General features: G+C 44.6%; 2 protein-coding genes across 4 annotated transcripts in view; both read right to left on the reverse strand.

Moving 5' to 3' along the window:
- Positions 1-112: 112 nt before the first annotated feature.
- Positions 113-14662, reverse strand: ubap2a (ubiquitin associated protein 2a). 3 transcript variants are annotated; one of them, XM_017422815.2, is made up of 27 exons: positions 14539-14662; positions 11127-11264; positions 10362-10439; positions 10088-10198; positions 9778-9940; positions 9607-9690; positions 9467-9530; positions 9091-9188; positions 8941-8999; positions 8781-8851; positions 8460-8622; positions 8099-8369; positions 7692-7999; positions 7393-7619; positions 5902-6193; positions 4775-4814; positions 4390-4564; positions 4127-4178; positions 3272-3569; positions 3105-3196; positions 2359-2409; positions 2070-2163; positions 1555-1977; positions 1370-1474; positions 1226-1293; positions 953-1144; positions 113-857 (listed from the first exon to the last, which is right to left on the reverse strand). In XM_017422815.2, exons 2-27 carry the CDS (start codon positions 11220-11222, stop codon positions 762-764), a joined length of 3771 nt encoding a protein of 1256 aa, XP_017278304.1. In that variant the 5' UTR covers positions 11223-11264; positions 14539-14662; the 3' UTR covers positions 113-761. The 3 variants fall into 3 exon arrangements, with proteins under 3 accessions (XP_017278304.1, XP_037831160.1, XP_037831161.1); XM_037975232.1 differs by lacking the exon at positions 14539-14662 and adding an exon at positions 14263-14477; XM_037975233.1 differs by lacking the exon at positions 14539-14662 and adding an exon at positions 14263-14475 and having other exon boundaries at positions 9607-9687.
- A 1098-nt stretch (positions 14663-15760) lies between these two features.
- dcaf12 (DDB1 and CUL4 associated factor 12) overlaps positions 15761-19909 on the reverse strand; it is a 9374-nt gene continuing 5225 nt past the window's right edge. Inside the window, exons 4-9 of the mRNA XM_037975236.1 lie at positions 19853-19909; positions 19530-19723; positions 18419-18484; positions 18116-18278; positions 17632-17810; positions 15761-17502 (exon numbers count right to left, since the gene is read on the reverse strand). The exon at positions 19853-19909 is cut by the window's right edge and continues 4 nt beyond it. Coding sequence (XP_037831164.1) covers positions 17344-17502; positions 17632-17810; positions 18116-18278; positions 18419-18484; positions 19530-19723; positions 19853-19909 — 818 coding nt within the window. The 3' untranslated portion in view covers positions 15761-17343. The remainder of the gene's footprint in view (positions 17503-17631; positions 17811-18115; positions 18279-18418; positions 18485-19529; positions 19724-19852) is intronic.

Below are 19909 nucleotides of genomic sequence, written 5' to 3' on the forward strand. Positions count from 1 at the left end.
GAGTGACCTGTTAAACATCAAAATGTTCAGCTGTCTTCTAAAAACTGAAATATCCTTGATAAAATGTGAAAGTTTGCAGTAAAACTATAAATATTGAATCCAGATGCATAGAAACTGTTGATAACGTTTAATTTGGACAACAAGGGTTAACATGACATCAAATCCAAGGCCTGGCTGGTCAAACCAACCAACTAGTAAAAATTCAGAAAGAAAAAATGGGAGGAGAAACAAAGAAAAGTCACCCTCAATATAAGGATTCACAGACTTCGAGTGACCGGTTACAAAAAAAAAAGTTTGTTTTTTTTTCCAAAATAAAAAAAAGGCCTTTGCCGTGAAAATGATGTGTATAATTTATGTACATCATTATCAGTTCATGTATGCATACAAAAAAAATAAATTCCACATCACAAGATGCTTGTGTTCAAGTATATTCACCAACTTTATCTCCATGATTTAGCATTCTCTTCTTTCCACCTTTTTTTTTCTTTTTCCGAAATAAAATGTCCTTCAAAATAAAAACAATGCAGAAAACCACATTTTATGTCCTACCAATACATATATACTGTATAAATACATAAATATATTTTACATACAACAGCCATAAATTTGAAAAGGAGATATACAGAGCAAAGGGGAGGGGATGGTAGTGTGTGTGTTAGCTTGTGTTGTAAAAATGTTTTGTCCCTCTACGATCTCACGAGAGCTGCTGGTGTGTTGCGCGCGCACGCATCTTCCGTGCGCGCGCAACACACACGCCCGCCTCAGTTGGCCCAGTAAGGGGAGCTGCCGTAGCTCGACTTGTTGACTTGGCTCTTCTGCTGCAGGCTGCTGGACTGGCCGCGCTGGCTGGGGCCGCTCTGAGGAACGGCAGGCAATAAGAAGGTTATTTCATTAGCAGTACTGAGTGTGTAAACTGCTGAGGGGGGTTTGGGGGTGTCGGTGAATGAGCTACCTGTCCGTCCTGAGCTAGATGGTGATGCAGCAGTTGCGAGTGTGGTTGCTGGTGAGGCAGGATGTGGAGGAACGGGGCGGGTGCATAGCCTCCAGGAGCTGCTCCGGGGTTCAGAGGCCCTGGGCCCCCCAACGCTGACGGCAGGTTGAAGGGAGGGGGCGTCCCTGCATGGAAACCCTGCTTATCGAAAGACTGCAGACGGAGACGAAGAGCTACGTTACTGGAAAGAGCAAAACAACACACCCGCTGTCAAATTCGGCTCGGGAGGCTCACCTGGGTCTTATTGTAAACACTTCCACTGATGTCTGGCACACCGGAGTTACTGGATGTCACTGAGACGCCTGGGAAAATACAAAGACAAAATTTGACATCTTGGAATTCCATAAAACCCAGATGATCAAGCCTGTTCTGGCCTACCTTTCCCAGGCCCGGCAGCAGCAGATTTGGCTTGTGCCTGTGAGGAGGAGTTGTACCCTTTGCTGTACTCCACTCCTGCTGGCCCTGCTGTCAGCTCCTCATAACCTGAAAAAAAAAAAAAAGGCTCAAAGACCGTTTTGAGTTTCGATGGCAGCCAGGAAGTGGTTGTAACTCAGACCGTGTACCTGAGCTGAAGGTGTGCTGGCCGTAACTGCTGGGCTGCTGCTGCGCCTGCTGCTGAAAGGGGCTGGCCGAGGGGTTCCCCAGGCCCAGGCCCATGCTGTGTTGCTTCGCCGAGGCTGGTCCCGGGCCCCCGGGAGGAACGAACATGGTGGGGCCGTACTGGAAGGCGGCGGCGCTGGGCACGGCACCCGGCACTCCGGGGTAGTACGGCAGCCCCGTGTAGCTGTAGCCCGGCGGCAGGAAGGCCTGCTGGCTGCTGTGATGCTGCGGCTGGCCCTGAGGCTGCGGCTGCGCCTGAGGAGGCTGAGGCTGAGGCTGAGTCTGGGTCTGTCCTTGGCTCGGGGCCTGGGGAGGCTGGGGTGCGGCCAGGCTGGTGGGCGGTGCTGGGGATGTGGAGTCATTCCTACCGAACTTTGTGACTTCACCTGAACAACGGGAAGGGGGAAGGATGCGTGAGCAGACGCACGCCGGTTCGTTGGGTTTCAGAAAAGGCGAGTCAAAGGTGTAGGTGCTTCACCTGAATAGGGGTTGTTGGCGAGGCTCCCATCTCTGCCAGAGAGAGCTGCTGTGGGGCCAGGGAATGTGATTCCATAGTAATCCTGCAAAGAAGGCTGAAGAAACGAGAGGATTATAAGAAGCAAAAGTAGCATTTAGCTTGGCTTCCTCATTAAAAACTCTAACTGAGATCACTCTGTCTACTGAAGTGAAAAATAACTTCTTATAGGAGTTTCAAACAACCTCATTTCTTTCATTAATGAACAAACAAACATTGATCTCAATCCTGAAAACCTCACGATGTGGCTCACCATTGGCAGTCTGGACTGTAGCATATGTAGGTCTTCATAGCCATAGATCTGCTGAAGGATACAAAAAGTAAAAACCCTCAGGTGTGCATTCACTCCAACAAACACATGTATATACAATCTCCGAAGATAGTAGTTATTTTCAAAGCTTTAAAAACAGTTTAATCATGTTTTTGTCTGTATTTCTGGTGCGTGCGTGAACCCTTTTACTTTGCTATAATGGACACTCACTCTCCACCCTTATCACATCATTCTAAAAGGTAAAAGCTGCCTGGAGCCAGCATTCAGAGCGAGTGTGTGAGAAGCTTCGTTATGCACCAAACCGTTAATTCGGCTTTCAGTGAGGCTTCTTCGCTGCTCGTGTCAAAAAGACTCGGGTTTTCCTGGGAAAAATGTGACACTTTGAGACTAACAACTCACCTTACGTATCTTTAAACACTGCAATACTGTAAAGCTAAATTTGAGGGTTTCGGCTGATGTGTTTGCATCAGTGTTGACGAGGTAAGAAGTCTGGGCTTGTTAATAGCTTTAAATACAGTTTTATCCAGAGAACGGTACTTTTCTCTTGGTCTCTCCACTTCACAGAAGAAAATAAAGTTCATCACGGTGGATACCATCTTAACTAAGATCTACTTCTTTTGTTAAGAAGATTTGGAAGAAGAGAAACCATAATTAGATTAATAAACAGACAGTTTAAGCTGCAGCGTTCACTGGTTCATATAAACCTTAGACTGTGATGCTCTACTTACTGGGTAAGCGGGCAGCAGCCCCCCTGGGCCCATGATATACTGGTTTGGTAATAGAGGAGGCACGCCCTGGGACAGGTTGGGAGGAGCTTTACCTGCCAACACGATGTTTTTATTATTTAATGCAACACAAAAGACTCGGCTTCAGTACGTCTCAGGCATGCGTGTACCGGTGGAGGAGAGCAGGGCCGCGGTCCTTGGTGCAGACAGGTTGGACGTGGCAGTGGCTCCATTGGAGCCGAGTCCCAGCGCCGTGCTGGAGGTGATGGTGGCGGCCGAGTGGAGTCCCACCGTGCTGCTCATACTGCTGCCCAGGCCGGGCATGTTGGCCAGGTGGCTGATGCTGTTGCTGCTGCTGCTGTTGTTGTTGTGCGCCGAGTGGAGCGACGCGCTCGTGGGCTGCGACGATGTGTAAGAGCTTGACGAAGGAGCCAGAGAGCTCACGTTGCTGCTGTCCACATTGGTGTACTGCAGAAATAAACCCAAAATGGATCAGATATTTGTCAGCCCAGGCTTTCTTCTTTAAGCTGTGTGCACATTCACTTAACAATTGCAACCTAAAATGTCTCTTCTTCTGTTTTAACTCTGTATCCAAAAGGTTCGTTTAGCTATAACCTACAAAACAGTTAAACTACTTGATTGATCGAATTCAAAATATGTATTTTTTTTATTTACAGAATATTTCATCAGATTTAGTTTCTGATTAACACATTTCCTAATCCTTGGTAAATCCAACATCAGCAGTTTTATTGACACTTCTCCCATAATAATCTGACACACAAGAGCAGGTTATGAGTTCAGTTTCTGTTACCATGGTGACTGAGTCAAGTTCAGACCTTTAACCCACTGAAAACTCTCCCTCCAACACAGCTTCCCTTTTTTTCCTTTTGGCTTAAAATTGTAGTTGTAATTCATCGTTGCGTTAATGTTGCTTGTTAATAGAAAGCTTAGAGCTGAAGTTATGTGTATGTTTGCAACGAGATGTTATTAGCATCACGCAGGTGGGACATTAAACTAGAACTTACAGTGAGAGAGCTTGAACCCAGAGCTGAAACCGAGGAATGACTGCTGCCATGACTGTAGGGTGAAGACAAAAGTCAACATTAGCAAATATAAGAGAAGGCGACAACGTTTCTGAGCCTTTCAGTGTGCAGAACGGCTCTCTCCTCTCCATCGTTACAGGGGATCGCTCCAACTGTACGGTAACAATGAGACAAGTGCAGCCCGGAACCATTTTTTTTAATTTTTATTTTTCACGCGAAGGTATTTTAAGAAGGACCCGACTGACCTGTTTAGTGAGTTGAGCTGACTGGTTGATTGCAGGTCCTGTGCCAGGTTGGAGAGCGTGGTGGAGCCGTGTGCAGGCAGCGTGGAGGGTAAGTGGGAGGAAGGGGCCGAAGGACCGTTGGCGTTGACGCTCACAGACGATGACTCAGGCTTTGGCGTGGAAGAAGCTGATGAAGCTGAGAGAAAAAAAAAAGGATTAAAATAACTCGTAACTGACTTTAAGGCGTCTTCTCCGACAAAATGATTCGAGATTTTGATTAATGTTTTCCCGATAAAACCCTTTTAGGATGTAATGCATCATGTGAGTATGTGAACAAGCTTTTTATCTGTGAGTGAGGTAATGGTCCAAACGAAACACAAATTAGTGATAGTAAGAGGTAACTTACTGTCTAGAGCAGAAGAGCTTCTTACACCATTCAGACCATTCTGGTAAAAAAAACAAAATTAAAAAACACGTGAGTCGGTTCATTTATAACCAATATGTGGTGAGAGAGAAAAAAAAAGGATAAGATTTCAGTTGATTGATTCAGCGTGAGCTTCAGTTTGACCACTGAATGGGGTTTCTGGAGAAAGGTTATAAATAAATATTATCTTATCTGTTGTAGATAGATCTGTGAACTACCTCGCTTTGGGGGAATAGTGTGCATGTTCAACAGGACTGATAAGCCAACGGCTAGTGTAAATGCAGCTGCTATCACCGCCATCTTAAAACAGCTCCAGCCTCAAAATGTCTTAGTGGTTCGGGCATACACCGTTTTATCAAGTTTTGCACTAGATGGTTATTTACATGGAATTCAATGGAGATTTTTAAGCACAAATAGCAGCAAGCTGTAGCATCTAGAGCAGGGGTGACCAATCCTGGTCCTTAAGTGCCATCATCCTGCATGTTTTACTTGTTTCTCTGCTCCAACACACCTGATTTGAATCAATGGGTGATTAACAGGCTTCTGCAGAACATGAAGAGGTGATTTAACCACTGAATCAGGTGTGTTGGAGTAAAGAAAGACGTAAAACATGCAGGATAGGGGCCCTCCAGAACCAGGATTGCCCACCCCTGATCTAGAGGGCACGTCCAGCAGGGATATTATAATATGACCGCCAATCGCGGTTATTGAGTGAGAGGCAGGGGCCGCAAGTCCAGGTAAAACTTTAAATATTAGCGTTTACATCACAGGTGTCAAACTCCATTCCTCGAGGGTCGCTCTCCTGCATATTTTAGATGTGTTCTTGCTTTAAAACACCTGGTTTAAATGTGTGTCTCGTGGCTGTGCTCCTGGAGAACCTGATGGTTTGGTGAGGAGGTAATTAAACCATTTGAATCAGGTGTGTTGGAGCAGAAAAACCTAAAACCTCCAGGACGGTGGCCCTCGAGGCCTGGAGTTTGACACCCCTGGTTTACATGGACCACTATGAAGATTGGAGTTGGTTTCAGTTGGTAAAATCTGCTTTGGTAGAGGATCTGCTCACACTAGCTGTTAGCTCGTCAACACAGTCAGAAACGGCGTTTGCTCACCATCACTGGCCCCGAGGCCTCTTTGCTCTGCGAAAAGGCCAGCCGCGTGTGAGGGGGCATCGTCCCATCGTAACTCCCCCCGACCGCCGAGAAGGGAGAGGCCGGCGGTGCCGAGGAGGAGGAGGAGGAGGTCGTCGAGGTTGTTGAAGTGGAGGATGGAGGGTTGGTGGAGCTGGCGGAGCCCAGTGACGGCGTCAGGCTGGGCATGGCCCCGGCGGAGGAGTGATAGACCGGCTCCGACGAGGTGAGGGGAGAAGGCAGAGCCACGGAGAGAGCGCTGCCCAGTGACTCACTGCGAAACGCCGGGGGGGGGGGAGAGAAGAACACAGACGCTCCCAGTCAGCAGGAATCACATTACGTTCAGCCTTGTGTGAAAGGAAAAAGACAAAACCTGCTAAATTTCAAAGAGCTGGTGTTAAAGTCAACAGTGTTTGCCTGAATAAATGAACGGGAAGGTAAATTAATAAAAAATATGTGCTTACAACTTTCAATTTTGCTGTCATTTACAGCTGCTCAAGTTTTATCTCTTGTATTTTTGTGTGCATCACCACACACACCTGAGAGTGAAGTGAGGTCTAAAGGCTTCCACAAGCTGTCAGCGGTTTCTTGTTTTTGTCTGTCGCTGGAGAAGAAGCTCTTCAGCAAACACTGGGCTTTCTTTTTCTTCTTTTGGCTGCTCCCTGTGGGTGTCACCACAGCAGATCTGACACCATCTCAGCCTATTCCTAGCATCCTCATCTGTCACACCAACCTTCACTACATCCAAGCAGCTTCTCTGTGCTCTTCCTCTTTTCCTTCTCTCTTTATCCAATACATCCACCATCTTTCCTCTGCACATATCCTAAACATCTCAGCCTTGCCTCTCTAATTCTAACTCCAAATCACTCAATCTGAGCTTTCCCTCTTTTATACTAATTTCATCCATTTTGGTCACTCCCGATGAAAATTTAAACATCTTCATCTCTGCTGGCCCCCAGTTCTTGTTTTTATTGTTAGTGCCTTTGGGCTCTCCACATGCAACAAATCAACAACGATGACAATACTGGAAACTCAGAAATCCAACATCTGGCAGCTTTTCAGCAAGTAATGCCACAGCTACACATAAAATACAAGCAAATCAATACAAAAAAATAAACAGACAGGAAAAACGCTGCAGTGTAGTGACATTTTCACAGTAATTCATCGTATAAAGCGTTGTTTACAGCTGCTCTGAGCGGTGTCATCTGTCAGCATTAAAATGACTTTGCCCCTTGTTGGAAAACTAATGTCTTTGTGCGTCTCAGTTCTGCTTATTTTTTTTTTCACAAATAAATGCGGTGAAACAAAGAAGTAGAAGGCAGAAAAGAAACTGTAGCAAATGTTAATCAAATCAAAATGTAGAGTTTTTCACATTCACCTCTAATAAAACTAATGCGCAATAATTGCCAGATTGAATTCGGAGTCACTTGATGAAACGTGGATTGAGTCTTTCGTCATGAGCAGCAGCGGTACCTGAGAGGTTTTGAGTACAGGCTCGTGTGGCTTTGGGTCCCTGGTCCTGATGCAGGTGGTGCCGAAGCAGGTGCCGGCGTGGATTCCCGCAACACTGCACCCGCGCAGTTGTCCACGACTCCAAACTCCGGCAGTGCCGACTCTGAGCCAAAGTCCAGAGCTCCGAACTGGAGGTTTAGTCCGGGAATGTCAGCTGAGCCCGGCATCTCCACTGCTGTGGAGGGAATCTGCCAGAAAGGAGACCTGTGTTTGTCTTTTTTAATATCTAAGTAGACAAATGTCCACCTCGGTGTACCTACCTTCGATGTGGGAGGTATCCGTCGTTTGGGGCCTTTGAGCTGCGCTCGTTGTTGCTGTGGCGTGCTGCTGCCCTGAGGGTCCAGCCCTGCACCAGGAGCAACAGGTTTAGCGCCAGCAGCAGCAGCCATCACCGGGCCAGCCTGTGCCGGCGAGCCTATGTGTTGGGAGGCAGACGACGCCGAAGCAGGGGGTGCTTGTTGTTGCATGGGAGGACTGGGCTGACGTGCCAGAGGCAAGGAGGGGCCGGCGTGTCTCTGAACCACCTGGCTCAGCACAAGAGAAGGCTCCGGCTGCAGGCCGAACTCACCTGCGAATACACAAGACAACACGACACGCAAGAATCAAAACGCGCGTCTATGTGCTCGCAGAAATTCAAACAAGATCGCACAGTGACCGATCCACATACGGCTGAACTGTGAAGACAGAGAGGTGGTGTTAGGTTCTGAAGCCTTCATGTCCCAGCTGGAGGAGGAAGGTGGAGGTACAGGTGCTCCCAGACCTGGCAGTCGACCAATGGAGGTGTTGCTTCCTTGGGTGCTGACAGGAGGAGCAGCCTGTGACGAGGGCAGCTGGCCCAAGCCGGGACCCTTAAGCTGTTCCAGTATCTGAGCTCCGGCACTGGGCTGAGTCCTCTTGGCCTGGCCCAAGTCCCCGAAACCAGCTCCCAGAACTGATGACTGGTATAAGAGAGAGAGAGAGACGTTATCAGCCTGCACTGAGTGGCAGGGGAAGGAACAAAAAGCATGTGAAGGCTGTGTTGTTTTTACCAGAGCAGCATGTGCGTAGCTTGTGCTGCTCGTCGTGTTGCGGTTCGGGGGTGGCTGCTGGTGATGGTGGGAGTTGGTGAAGACCAGACTCTGCGTGGAAGTGGAGGAAGGCGGCTCTCTTCCTCCAACACCAGGCTTCTGCAGCAAAGAGGCGAGGTCCAGACTAACACATAAAGCAGCCGTTAAATTTGATTAGGAAACGATCCCAGAGCAGAACGTGAATCTTGTGCGGCACTGAGCCTGTAGAACTGACAGTAACGTGTGCAACATGTCGAAGATTTATGTGTAAATACTTTTTCCCTTTACTGGGAAGTTACTTACCTTTGCCCAGGTGTGATATGGTTCTCAGCAGCAGGTGCACATGAGGGGGTGAACACTTTAGTCTCTGAGAGCTGCATATTAACACAGGAGGCAAAATGATCAGACCACGAGCCTAAACATGTAGCTGAAAAATGACTTGTGTTGTGATGTACTGACTCACACTAACATCCTCACTCCACTCCTCTGCTGCCCAGTCCTCCAAAGTATTCCTCCAAGCAACTAGAAGACAAGATGTACATTACATGAGTCAATCTGTCCCCCTCCACCACTTCGTACAGTCTCAGTAAAACGTGTCCTCTCCAGAGCTCACCCGTCCCATCTGTGCTGTTGTTGTTCGCCGTGTCCCAAACCTCTGTTTGTGTGGTCCCAGTTCCAGCCTCTGAGGTATAATCAGCAGGGTTGAAAGTCCTGGCGAAGAGGTCAGAATCAAGATATGGTGCGTTCTTTTCAACATTTTTACTAGTAACTGTTAGGCTAATATCCCATTAGATGAGGAGCAACCATCTATGCAAACCTGCAGTGTTTGAAAGGATAATTTCACTGGCTTCTTTATAAGAACGTTTATATAAAACAACACTTTGGAGCTTTGTGTACAAGCTTTGTTGGGATACATATTATTCAAAACGGCACATGTTTAAGGATAATTCATTCATTCCCTTGGATGTTGGTGTGTGTTGACATCTTACCCCATGCCCTGGGTTGAGAATCTGCTCCCGGTCGGTGCTCTTCCTCGACCCCGAACTCCTGATCCTGGAGGACATCGGCACAAGTGTCAAAAGCATAAAGTCGCGTGCCTACTTACCGACAGTGTTGACCTTTCACTGACCTCTGCTACCTTTGACCCTCCGCCCTCGATCGCAACCCTTGTCCGCTGGCGCTGCCTCCACACCGTTCTCCTCCGGACGTGCTGCTGACGCACAAATGAGTTCAGAGACGACGGCGGTGCGTGTACGAAAGACGGCGAGGTTTAAATTCAGCCTCGGTTCAGGCTTCTCACCCTGTCCCCGCCGACTGGCCCCCTTGCCTTTGCGGTTGGCCGAGGCACGACCCTTGCTAGCCTCCCTCTCTCCTTTCTTCTCCCGGTTCTCCTTGTTCTCCTTGCTCTCTGATGGGCCTTCCTTCACCAGGGGCTTCTTCTTCCCCACAGTTTCCCATGAGGTCTAAACGCACGAGACGAACCAAAAGGAATACAATGTTTATTTTTACTTAGAAATGCGTAAAAAAACATACTGATTTAAATCATATTGTCAAGATAATTGAACTGACTGCATCTTCAAGTGAAACTAAATAATATATATATATTTTACCATGTCTGAGGTGCTCTCCAGGAGGAAATTGATGGCTCTGCTAACATCCTCATTACAGTCATGAAGCGCTACCATGCACTCATCTTGATTCTTCCCCGTCACCTCCATCAGCTGGAGAAAGCAAAAAGAGCAGATAGTGAACGTGCCTACCTACTGAGGCATTAAAAAAAGATTACAACACAGATGTCAAAGTCACAAAAAGACCATGAAAAGATGACGAGACAGACACCAGCGAGCCGTCAGCTCGTCGTGTGAGCGCCACAGTGTTCGTCACCTGGTTAACTTTGTCCTCGAAGTCGGCGTCGTTCTTGTCATAGATCATCTGGGCGAGACGGATCTGCTCAGCAGTAGCCTGTACAACAGATACAAGAAGTCATAAAAGAGAGAAAAAAAACATGTATACAATAACTGGAAGCTTTAAGGAAACAAAAAAAAGCCTCGTCAAAACATATCACTACATAACGTGTCCATTCTGTCAACGTTAGCCATGTGTCTGCAGTCGGTTTTATCTTAAGGCACCTATGGTTCAGACACACGTGTGTTTCCAGGTACCTAAAGGTCATGGCGACTGGTCAAAAAAAAAAAAAATTTAAAACGAAAGAAACAAAATTTTTATTCTCGTGTTGATGGTTAATGTGTCTGTAAATAAGAAAGTTGTAGGCAAAAGTTGTAATCAGATGCCAATTACAATGTTTGTTTGTTTACCTACAAAAAGAGCTGAAGTGACTCATAATAGGTCAATAATAGCCACATCCTGTTTGGGATCAAGAGGTCTGACAATTTGGATGGACTGCTATAGATTTATGCTCAGATTTGTTAAGTGACGTATATGATGTGACGAACTGGAGATAAATTAGGACTTGAGTTATAAACATTCAGCGCGTTAGACTAGACTTAAAACTATAAACTTATCAGTCTAACAGAAGTTTCACAAAAGCCACCGAGCTGTCTTCATGGCGCTCCACCGCCATGAAACCTTTTTGGATGTTTTGATGTTGGAGTCTGCAACCAGTGCCTTCAAGTGGTTCAGCGGGCTCACCTGTATTTGCTTCTGTGGTTGTGACGTCTGAGTGGCAGCTGGCAGCGCTTTCTCCCGAGGGCCCCGGGCCTTGTCGCTGCCCAGCGAGCTCATCATATACAGTATATACAAAACTCTGTATGTACAAAATAGAAAAACCTGAAAGAGAACAGGTGAGCATCATCATTCACGTAACTGTGAGACACAACACTTTACCTCGCCTAAGGCGTAAAACTAACTAGGAGCTCGGTATCAGACTTATGTTTCGCGCACAGTCAGCGAGGCCTCGCTGCCAAATAATGAACAGTGGTCCTGTGGAGGCTGCAAGACACACAGTTGGCCTGGTGACGCAACAGCTTCGCAGAAAATCTGGGTCAAGGATGAAGAGCGACCCAGTGTCCTCTTACAAACAGCCCAGCCTACGGTGTGAGAAGCAGAACCAACTCTCCAAACCCAGACCCCCACACCCCATCCTGTCCTAGATAAGACCTGCCGTTCGCACCCTAAACCAGACTTCCTGCACATTTCCCTCCCATTCTGAAACACTTCTCTAGACTCCGTTTTAGGGTCAAACCACCTGCAGATTTATATCTGTCATTTACCAACTCTGTATAGCTTTACCACCTGTTAGTTCATGTAAAATTATTTTATGTGTTTTTTGCCCTCAATTACAAATGTTTTTCACTGTCTTTCCAATTTACTGTGAGAATAAACAACTACCTAGTACTGCAAGACATCTACTATTTTATTTTAAATGTTTATAGACAAAATGTTTTCTGACCAGCATTTTACAGATTCCTTTTACTCCAACAAGCACATTTTGACAAAATTAAGATTTTTAGTCTTTATAGGTGGACCTGTACATATACTTATCAGCTACATGATCAAAGTTGTTGCATTTTCTCTGATGAGAATATAAATCGTATTGATAAGGACGTCTGATCCTGTCTTTGCTTGCTTAAACTTATTTTAGTTTGCCTGGCTATGTTTATTTTATATTTTAGGTCAGCCTGTGTTTTAGATAAATTTAGATTTTTCTTTTTATAACCTTCTGACACCTTTAGTTGGCCTTTCATTTAAATGTTTTAACTCTTAGTTAGCCTCTTAGTTTATTTTAGCTTAGTATAACTTTTATCATTTCTGATCTGTTCAGCTGAGGTTTTTAAATCCTAGTTTAGTTCATGTTAGCTTATTATCACTTTATTATATCTTAATTTGGTTTTCCTCAGTTTATCTTTAGTACGACTTGTTTTAGATTAGTTTAGCTTTTTACATCCTAGTTTCCTAGCTCAGTTTTTCACCCGTTTGTGTTACTTTTTGCTCATTTATTTTATTTCAATTATCTTAGCTCATGTTTTAGATAAGTTTGGTTTGGCTTTTTATATTGTTGTGTGTGTTTTCATGATGACTGTATTTTTGTGTTCACATGTTGTAAAGCACTTCAGACCGCCTTGATGCTGAAAAGTGCTACATAAACAAATCTGACTTGACTTGAACATGTAACAAGGAATGATCTGTTCCCTATTTCAGTTTCTGGAAGTTGGCGAGAAGAAAAGAAAAATGGAAGATAGACGGGGAAGTTGTTGCAACTATGGTAATAATATATATATAGTGAAGGTGAAAAATACCCTGCTCATTTCAGCAACTTTCAGAAGTTTTAGTTTTTATTTCCATTTGATAATAAAGTCTGGAAAGACTTGTGTTTTTTCCATACTAGAGACAGACCAAATGATCAGTTGAGTTTGGTCACTTTTTAAAATAAAATTAGCGATCAGCTGTGCCTGTACATAATTACCAAGAAGTCAAAAGGAAGCAGCAGCAGCTGCTATAGCCAGCTCACTGGACCTCACAGTTTATTTGTTTTTTTTTTTAAAGCAAGAATGCTCTTTTATGTATCATTATTAAGTGTGCAAGTTCTTCTAAGGGTTGTTGACCATGTGTTTATTTAAATTTGTTATATTCTGGTAAACGACAAATACACATTTGTCAAAAATGGGTATAAAAGAATCAGTGTTGTATATCAGCCATTAGCTGTAAAAACACTCTGCACACTGTTTTCTTATTTCCACACTAATCCAGGCCTGGAAAAACACTACAGATCAAGTGATCTACTTTTCAAGCCCTGATCAACACAGATCTACAGCACTGAAATAACATCAGAGTATAAGACAGCTCAGGCCCCGCTGCAAAGTGGTTCCAACAGTGTTGGAGCGAGCTGATCTCAGAGGCAAAATAAATCAGAACCGTGATCAAACCCGCTGGGCTCAGTCCACCCGCGATTAGTGATGATGTTAATGTTGGATTGTCCGGCCCAGAATAAGTGCAGCCGTCCCCACAGAGCCATTTGTTGTGTGTTTGGAGAACAATAGCAGGTCCGGCTCCATGGGCCTGAGTGACGCTGGAGAACACTGAGCTGCCATTGGCTGATCGGCGGAACAAAGCTACGACACCAACAAGCTTTAAATAGAAAAACAGCAAAGCCTCTTTATTTGTTGTTGTTGTTTTTTTATTTAAAAAAAATCAACTTTCTGTCTGTAATCTATCCCATTTTTCTCTGCCGATTAAACACCACAAAGAGACTCACAAAACAACCCCCCCCCCTACCAAAAAAAAAAGGCTATTTAAATCTGAGCTAACGCTAATATTAGGAGGAAAAAAAAGAGATAAAAACACACACAAGCTGAACTGTGGGTCAGTTCGTGTCAGAGTTTGGTGACATGTAGGCGTTTTAGGCAGTCTAGGTGATAATTATCGATTTATTACCAATAAAGCGATAATTATGATGAAGTAATAAAGGAAGCGGAGCGATGTTTTTAATCACAGCGTTAGCCTGCTGTTGTCATCAGTTATTTTTCAGAGTCGATTAGGCTTCAAACACGAGTATTTCCTAATATCTTTTTTTTGTTTCCACACTTTTTTTAATCCGCCTGTGTGTGTTGTTGTTGTTGATACTGCCGTCCCCTTTGTCCTCGCTAGCCCGAAGTTAGCCGCTCCGAGCTACCGCCGACACCGACGGCGCTATCTCAATCTGCTCCAACTTGGTAGCTAACGGCTAGCTAACTAGCTTCAGCCTTTCCGCGGCAAACAACGGTTTATTTAACGACGGAGACTGGCGCTTAAACTACCAGAGTTAGCCCGCTGACAACAAAAGATGTACCGAATGTAAGTGGAGAGAAAGAAAGGAAAAAATAGGCCTCACGGTACACAATCCCATCCCGACATTGCTCGCCGGGAATCAAGACAACAGAAGAAGAAGAAAGGGGGGGTGGAAAAAAAGCTAAAATTCATCCTTCAGAACCCGCCGCGAGCGAGACAACGAGGCCCGCGCGCGACTCTTTCGGCGAACACGACGTTATTCGCGGCGTGTGTCGGTTGTAAAAAAAAATGCTGTCGCTAAAAGTTGAACGGCAGAAGGAAAATGTGTTTTTATTACCTGCTAACACGCTTCGCTCGGCCAGCAGCAGACAGGGTGGTCACGTGACGCGCGCTGCCGCGGCGGATGCTCCGCTCCGGAGTTGGCCTCAGCACCGCCGCCGACGCACCTTCACAAGCTGGGAAGTTCCTGTCATGGAGTTTGTTTTTGTTTGTTTGCTTGTTTGTTTTTTTCCCCCGCTTACTGTTTACACACACAGCAGCAAGACATTCAAGAGTAACCTGCTCACGGTCCGGTGGGTCCCAAAGTTAGGGCTCGCGACCCCGCTGCGGGTCGTGAAACAAACAAGTGAGGGTCGAAAGACATTTGATGGCGTATTTTCACCAAGATAAAAACAAGGCACCAATGGAACAGGATAATGGTTCGTTGTGTTTATTTTAATGGTTTTACAAGCCTTGGCTTCAGGCTAGTTCGTATTTTCATGGGAATAAAAAAAGAAGCGGCCATCTTGATAGATGCCTCAGCATTGGTGATTTGGTGATGGTATAATTTTTGAAATCTTCCGCTGTTTGACAACGGCCTGCCATGTCCCCTAGCCCCAATCTTATCCTCAGAACCCTACCTCTAACCTTAAACAAGAAGTTCATGAGGACGCAAGGGCACGTGGGTACAAAATGGCAACCAAGATGAACTCTGTTTGTTTCTTCATGCTTGGTCCAAAACAGGAATCCACCCTAAAGTTGAAACCCGACCAACCTGGACCTCGAAACCCAACATGGCTGCCTCACCCACAGAAGAAGTTCATTCCATCTCGTTCCTACTGAATGAGCTGCTGCTGTGTGAAAATGCTGAAAATATTACAGGCTCGTGTTGGGAACAGTAGCTAGCCTCTGCACGGCGATCAGAGACGCCAACCGGCTGGACGTCTTACAGCTGGAACAAGGTCAGGTTGGACGTGTTGGCTTCAGAAGTAAACAGAACTCAACATTTTTACTACAGGAAGCTAAAAGCTTCAGGAGGCCTGCTTTAACACGAAACAGAACACACATCTTACATCAATATACATTTTATTTGTATTACTTACTCCTTTTCAGTTAATTATATATTCCCCCCCCACACACACACACACACACACACACCAAAGTGTTAATATCATACAATATCCTGTTTCAGTCGTTTGTAAAAACATTCACAAGGTGTATATATAAAAAAAGGGTCACCAAGTAGACCAGTCAATCCACACACTTTCCCAGACACGGACAGAAAATCTATGCAATTGTCCTTATGGGTTGTACACATACATATACACATTTATATATAAAATACACTTTAAAGTGTTTTTTTTTTTGTTGTTGTTGTTTAATACGTGGTCAGAATTGTTTGGTGTTTTTGTCCAATCATTATCGTTGAAGCTGGAGAAAAGCTCCACGTAGAAAAGGAAAACAATGATCACCCGCTGCAGCCTTTCACAGAAAGACTTCAGGAAACTTAAGCTGACCTCGCCTCTGTCTAACTAAGAAAAGAGCAAAACCATTCGCTCTTTGTTGAAAAGAAAGAAAAAAAAGAAGAGGGAGGGCGGGTAAATTAAACTTTGACAGCAAGTGTTTGTGCCTGCAGCTTTTAGCTCCACCCAGGGTAAAAAAAAAACAACAAAAACAAATCAGAAATCTCATGAATTCAAGAGAACATTCCCCGGTTCTTGTGAGCGAGATTGCCATCCAGTGATGACGGGCTTCTCCGTCTATAAATCCTCACATTAGGTGATATGTAACTCGCAGCAGAAACTCAAAAATCTTGGGCTAAACGCTCTAATGACAGCAGAATGATTCAAGACGATGAACCTGCTGACAGCTTTCTGAACAGGAAAAGAACGGGACACGAGCAATGAGCAAAACACACACACAGACAGACACACAAAAAAAACACCTTCTGTTGAACCAGATAAACAATCCTGACCAATCAAACAAAGCTGACAGGGGGGGAATAAATACAAATAAAGCAAATTAGAACATGGACAGGGAGTATGCCTGTCAGTTTACAGTAAAAAAAAAAAAGTAAGGTTTTAATTTTTTTTGCGATTAAGTCATAGCAGACCATCAACACTGCATTTATCAACTCTACTGTTTTAATCTTTACATCATCTGAGCGAAGGTAAAACGAACAAAGTCTCGTTTTGCTCCCGGCAGGAGAAGAGAGGAGTTCTTAGTGATTGTTGCCCCGGCCGGTAAAAGATGCGACAGTCCTTAACGAATCGTCTCCTCGGTCCGTCCTCTTCTCTCTGCTTATTGCTGTCCGTTTGGGTGAGAAAATGAACTTTAAAAGAGCTTCACAAAAAACACTTGATTATCACAGAGGAAGCAGCAGTTGAACACTACCTTTGTGTACAAAAAAAACAGGCGACCGAAAGACCTCAGCCTGATCCCTGCAGACTGGATGGAAAGGAATAAATGAAGTGACTGTGTATACCTTTATTCTTAATGGTTTTCTGAGTTTCTCAGGCAGACTTTGCAGCTTTTTCTTTTTCTTTTTAAATTATTAGTTAATTGTACATTTGTATATATTTATATATTTATATTAAAAACAAGGTGAAACGTGTAAAGGGACACTTTGAGGTGGAAAGGAGCAGTGTAAAAATGGACGCAAATATACAAGGTGACAATATTGAACGCTATGAAAGATCATGCTCCTGAGTCCAGGTATGAGCGAGGCAACTTGCTGAGCAAAACGAAAAACCCAAGACAGTGATGTGGACGATGCTGACGAGGGAGATGGGTGGAGGTACTTGATAAGTGAACATCTAGATTAAGATGTGGAGGGGGGAAAAAATGATTGAGCGGAGAAAAAAAAAAGGAAAAAAAAACAAGGCTAGCTCCAGAGTCCTGCGTAGTTGCCGTGCAGACCCGAGCAGAGCGGCCCGCCGGCTACAAACAGCTTGGTACCGGACTCGTCGTAGCAGTGGGTGTACACGGCGTTGGGGAAGGAATGAATGTCTGAGAAGTAACTCCTCCACGTCTCGTCGTGGTTCTGGAAAAACAATGCGGAACAAAAACAGACAGGTCTGAGTTTAGGGGAGAGGAAAGCGGCGTTATGGCTATTTCCGATGACAAAAGTGGCGGCCTCGGATTTGATTTTTAAAAACAAACAGGTGCATACCAGCCAGCCTTTCCCTGTGGTGAGCTTAAGGATGCTGTCTCCCGGGCACTTCCGATACCCAGCGGCTGGATTTAAAGAGTTCTCCAGGAATCTCTGAGCCCGGATATCATAGAAGAGAAGGGAACCCTGACCGGTTCCCACTGTCACGATGTGCTCGTAGAAACTCACCGAACGGATCCCTGACAAAACAGATGTCCAAGCATTAATGCAAAGCTATTCAAATGTAAACATCTTGTCTCTTTGTGCTGTCCCAACTTAAAGCCAGCATCGTTGCCACAGTGCTGTTCATCAGACTGAAACAGTGACAGGAGAGCAAAGAGTTCGGATTTCACCAGTTCGTTAGCCTCCCAGCTAGTTATCGATCATAAGAGATTACAACGTGAGCGAGGAAGAAAACTAACGACAAACTGAAGAAGTCAAACTTACATTTGATTATAACTAAGTACTTATTACTTAAACATTTCAAGTTTTACAGCCGACTTACCGCTTCCTCTCTCCCTGGAGCTGACGGACTTGATGCTGTTTAATGGCTGCCGTGGATCCAGGAAGGAAACGTGGGCCTGAGAGCCCACGGCGTACACGGACCAGTCCTGCCCATATGCTAAACACACATTCTCTTTGCAGTGAGGCAGCTTGATGGACAGTGTCTACACATCAACACGGGGTGTAAAAGATAAAAGGTTTTAACTTGTAGTTTTGAAGACAGAAGATTAAAACGCAGCACAATTGAAAGCAAATACAGAGCAATTGAATGTAGAAGAAAGCAAACTGGAATTGCAAAATGCACCTTGGCCAAGTTGTTCTCTGCTTTCCAGAGGTGAAAATAGCCGTCCAAGGACACAGCACCCAGTTCCTGAAAAAAGGGAAAACCAACGTAGGAAGTGAGACATAAATCAATGAAATGGAGAGAGACAACCCCGCAGATGGCAGGACTACCACACACTGCCGGCTTTATCGTTTCTGAAGTCGTCGGCTGCTGCTCCTGTAAACATCTGCTGTGTTCACAGCCTCTCTGCTTCCCCAAACTGTGCCCAGTTTATTAACTTCAACAGAAAGTTCAGGTTTTAGTTCAAGGTGAAGTTAAGTGGAGTTTTACCAGTATGTCTGAGCAGTAACTGAGAATGCCATCACATAGAAATCTCTAAATGTAAAATCCAAATTTGGCTATGATTTCACCTCTCATCTTTATTTTGCAGGTAATAAAAAAAATACAGCCGTTCATCTGTAATCTGACAGGAAGAAAAACAACATGGTAGCAGGTGAATATAAAAATATGATCAAACTAAGAAAGAGGTATAAAGAAACCCATGCTTACAAATGGAGACATCTATTTGAGTCTTAAAGCCACACTCTCATCAATACTGAGCAAAAATAAGCACTAATCTTAAATTAAATTGCACAAACGCAGACTCATAAAGGACAAAGTGTAGATTTTTTATAAGTATATACAATGAAAATAAATGTAGAAAGATCTAATTCAAAATAACATTGATTGATCACAAGTGGTTACTTTAGAAAATGATTGTTTCAATTCACAAACTAACCAGAGGATTTTTATCTTTTCCTCGTGTAGTCTTGCAGAAATGTTCTCTAAAAAAGGTCTAAAATAGCTCATGTGTGAATTGTCAGTAACTCTTTTTGGCTCAAAAAGTAGGAAGATAAAGAGCAAAAAGTTTGTTGGAGAAAACCTGTCCTTGAATAATTATTTTTACACAAAATGATTCTGTTTCAGGAACTGCAAACCCACTTCTATCAACTCAATAAGCTCAGAGGTTTTAATCACAATAATAGTTCTGATCATAAGGCTCAAAGGTTCAGTTCTCTTGTTTTCTATCATCTGTTCTTTTGAAAACTCACACCGAACAATTCAAAACACGATGCATCGACGTGAGCCTTACTTTATGGCTGTTATTGAAGGCCAGAGCTCGAACTTTGCAGTTGTAAGGGTTGGTGTACTCCTTGGGGATGTCCTTCAGGGTACGGTGGGAAATGTGGGCGTAGGACGGTACGGTCTCTTCATTCTGATTCTTCTCAGCCCAGCTTACCACTTTCTCTGTGATCTCCCAGAGGCCCATGGAGCCATCTCTGGACCCTTACATGAAAATGCATGTAAGATTAGCCTGTTATTAATCACATATATATATGCAAATATGACTGGAAAATAATCAAAACTGTGTAGGACGTGCGCTTTCAAGTGTTCACACAGCTCATGGAAACTTACCAGAAACAGCCATGTTGTCACTGATCCATGCTATGGAGAAAATCCAGTCCTTGTGAC

Source organism: Kryptolebias marmoratus, linkage group LG4 (genome assembly GCF_001649575.2).
Source record: "Kryptolebias marmoratus isolate JLee-2015 linkage group LG4, ASM164957v2, whole genome shotgun sequence".
In the NCBI taxonomy this organism is placed as follows: domain Eukaryota; kingdom Metazoa; phylum Chordata; class Actinopteri; order Cyprinodontiformes; family Rivulidae; genus Kryptolebias; species Kryptolebias marmoratus.

Coding starts and splice junctions, on each gene's coding strand:
- ubap2a (XM_037975232.1), bottom strand. CDS start 14,319: ATGGGATTGTGTACCGTGAGGCCTATTTTTTCCTTTCTTTCTCTCCAC. Junction 9,941..10,087: donor TGGAGAGCACCTCAGACATG/GTAAAATATATA, acceptor TCGTGCGTTTAG/ACCTCATGGGAAACTGTGGG. Junction 1,978..2,069: donor CGCCAACAACCCCTATTCAG/GTGAAGCACCTA, acceptor CCCGTTGTTCAG/GTGAAGTCACAAAGTTCGGT.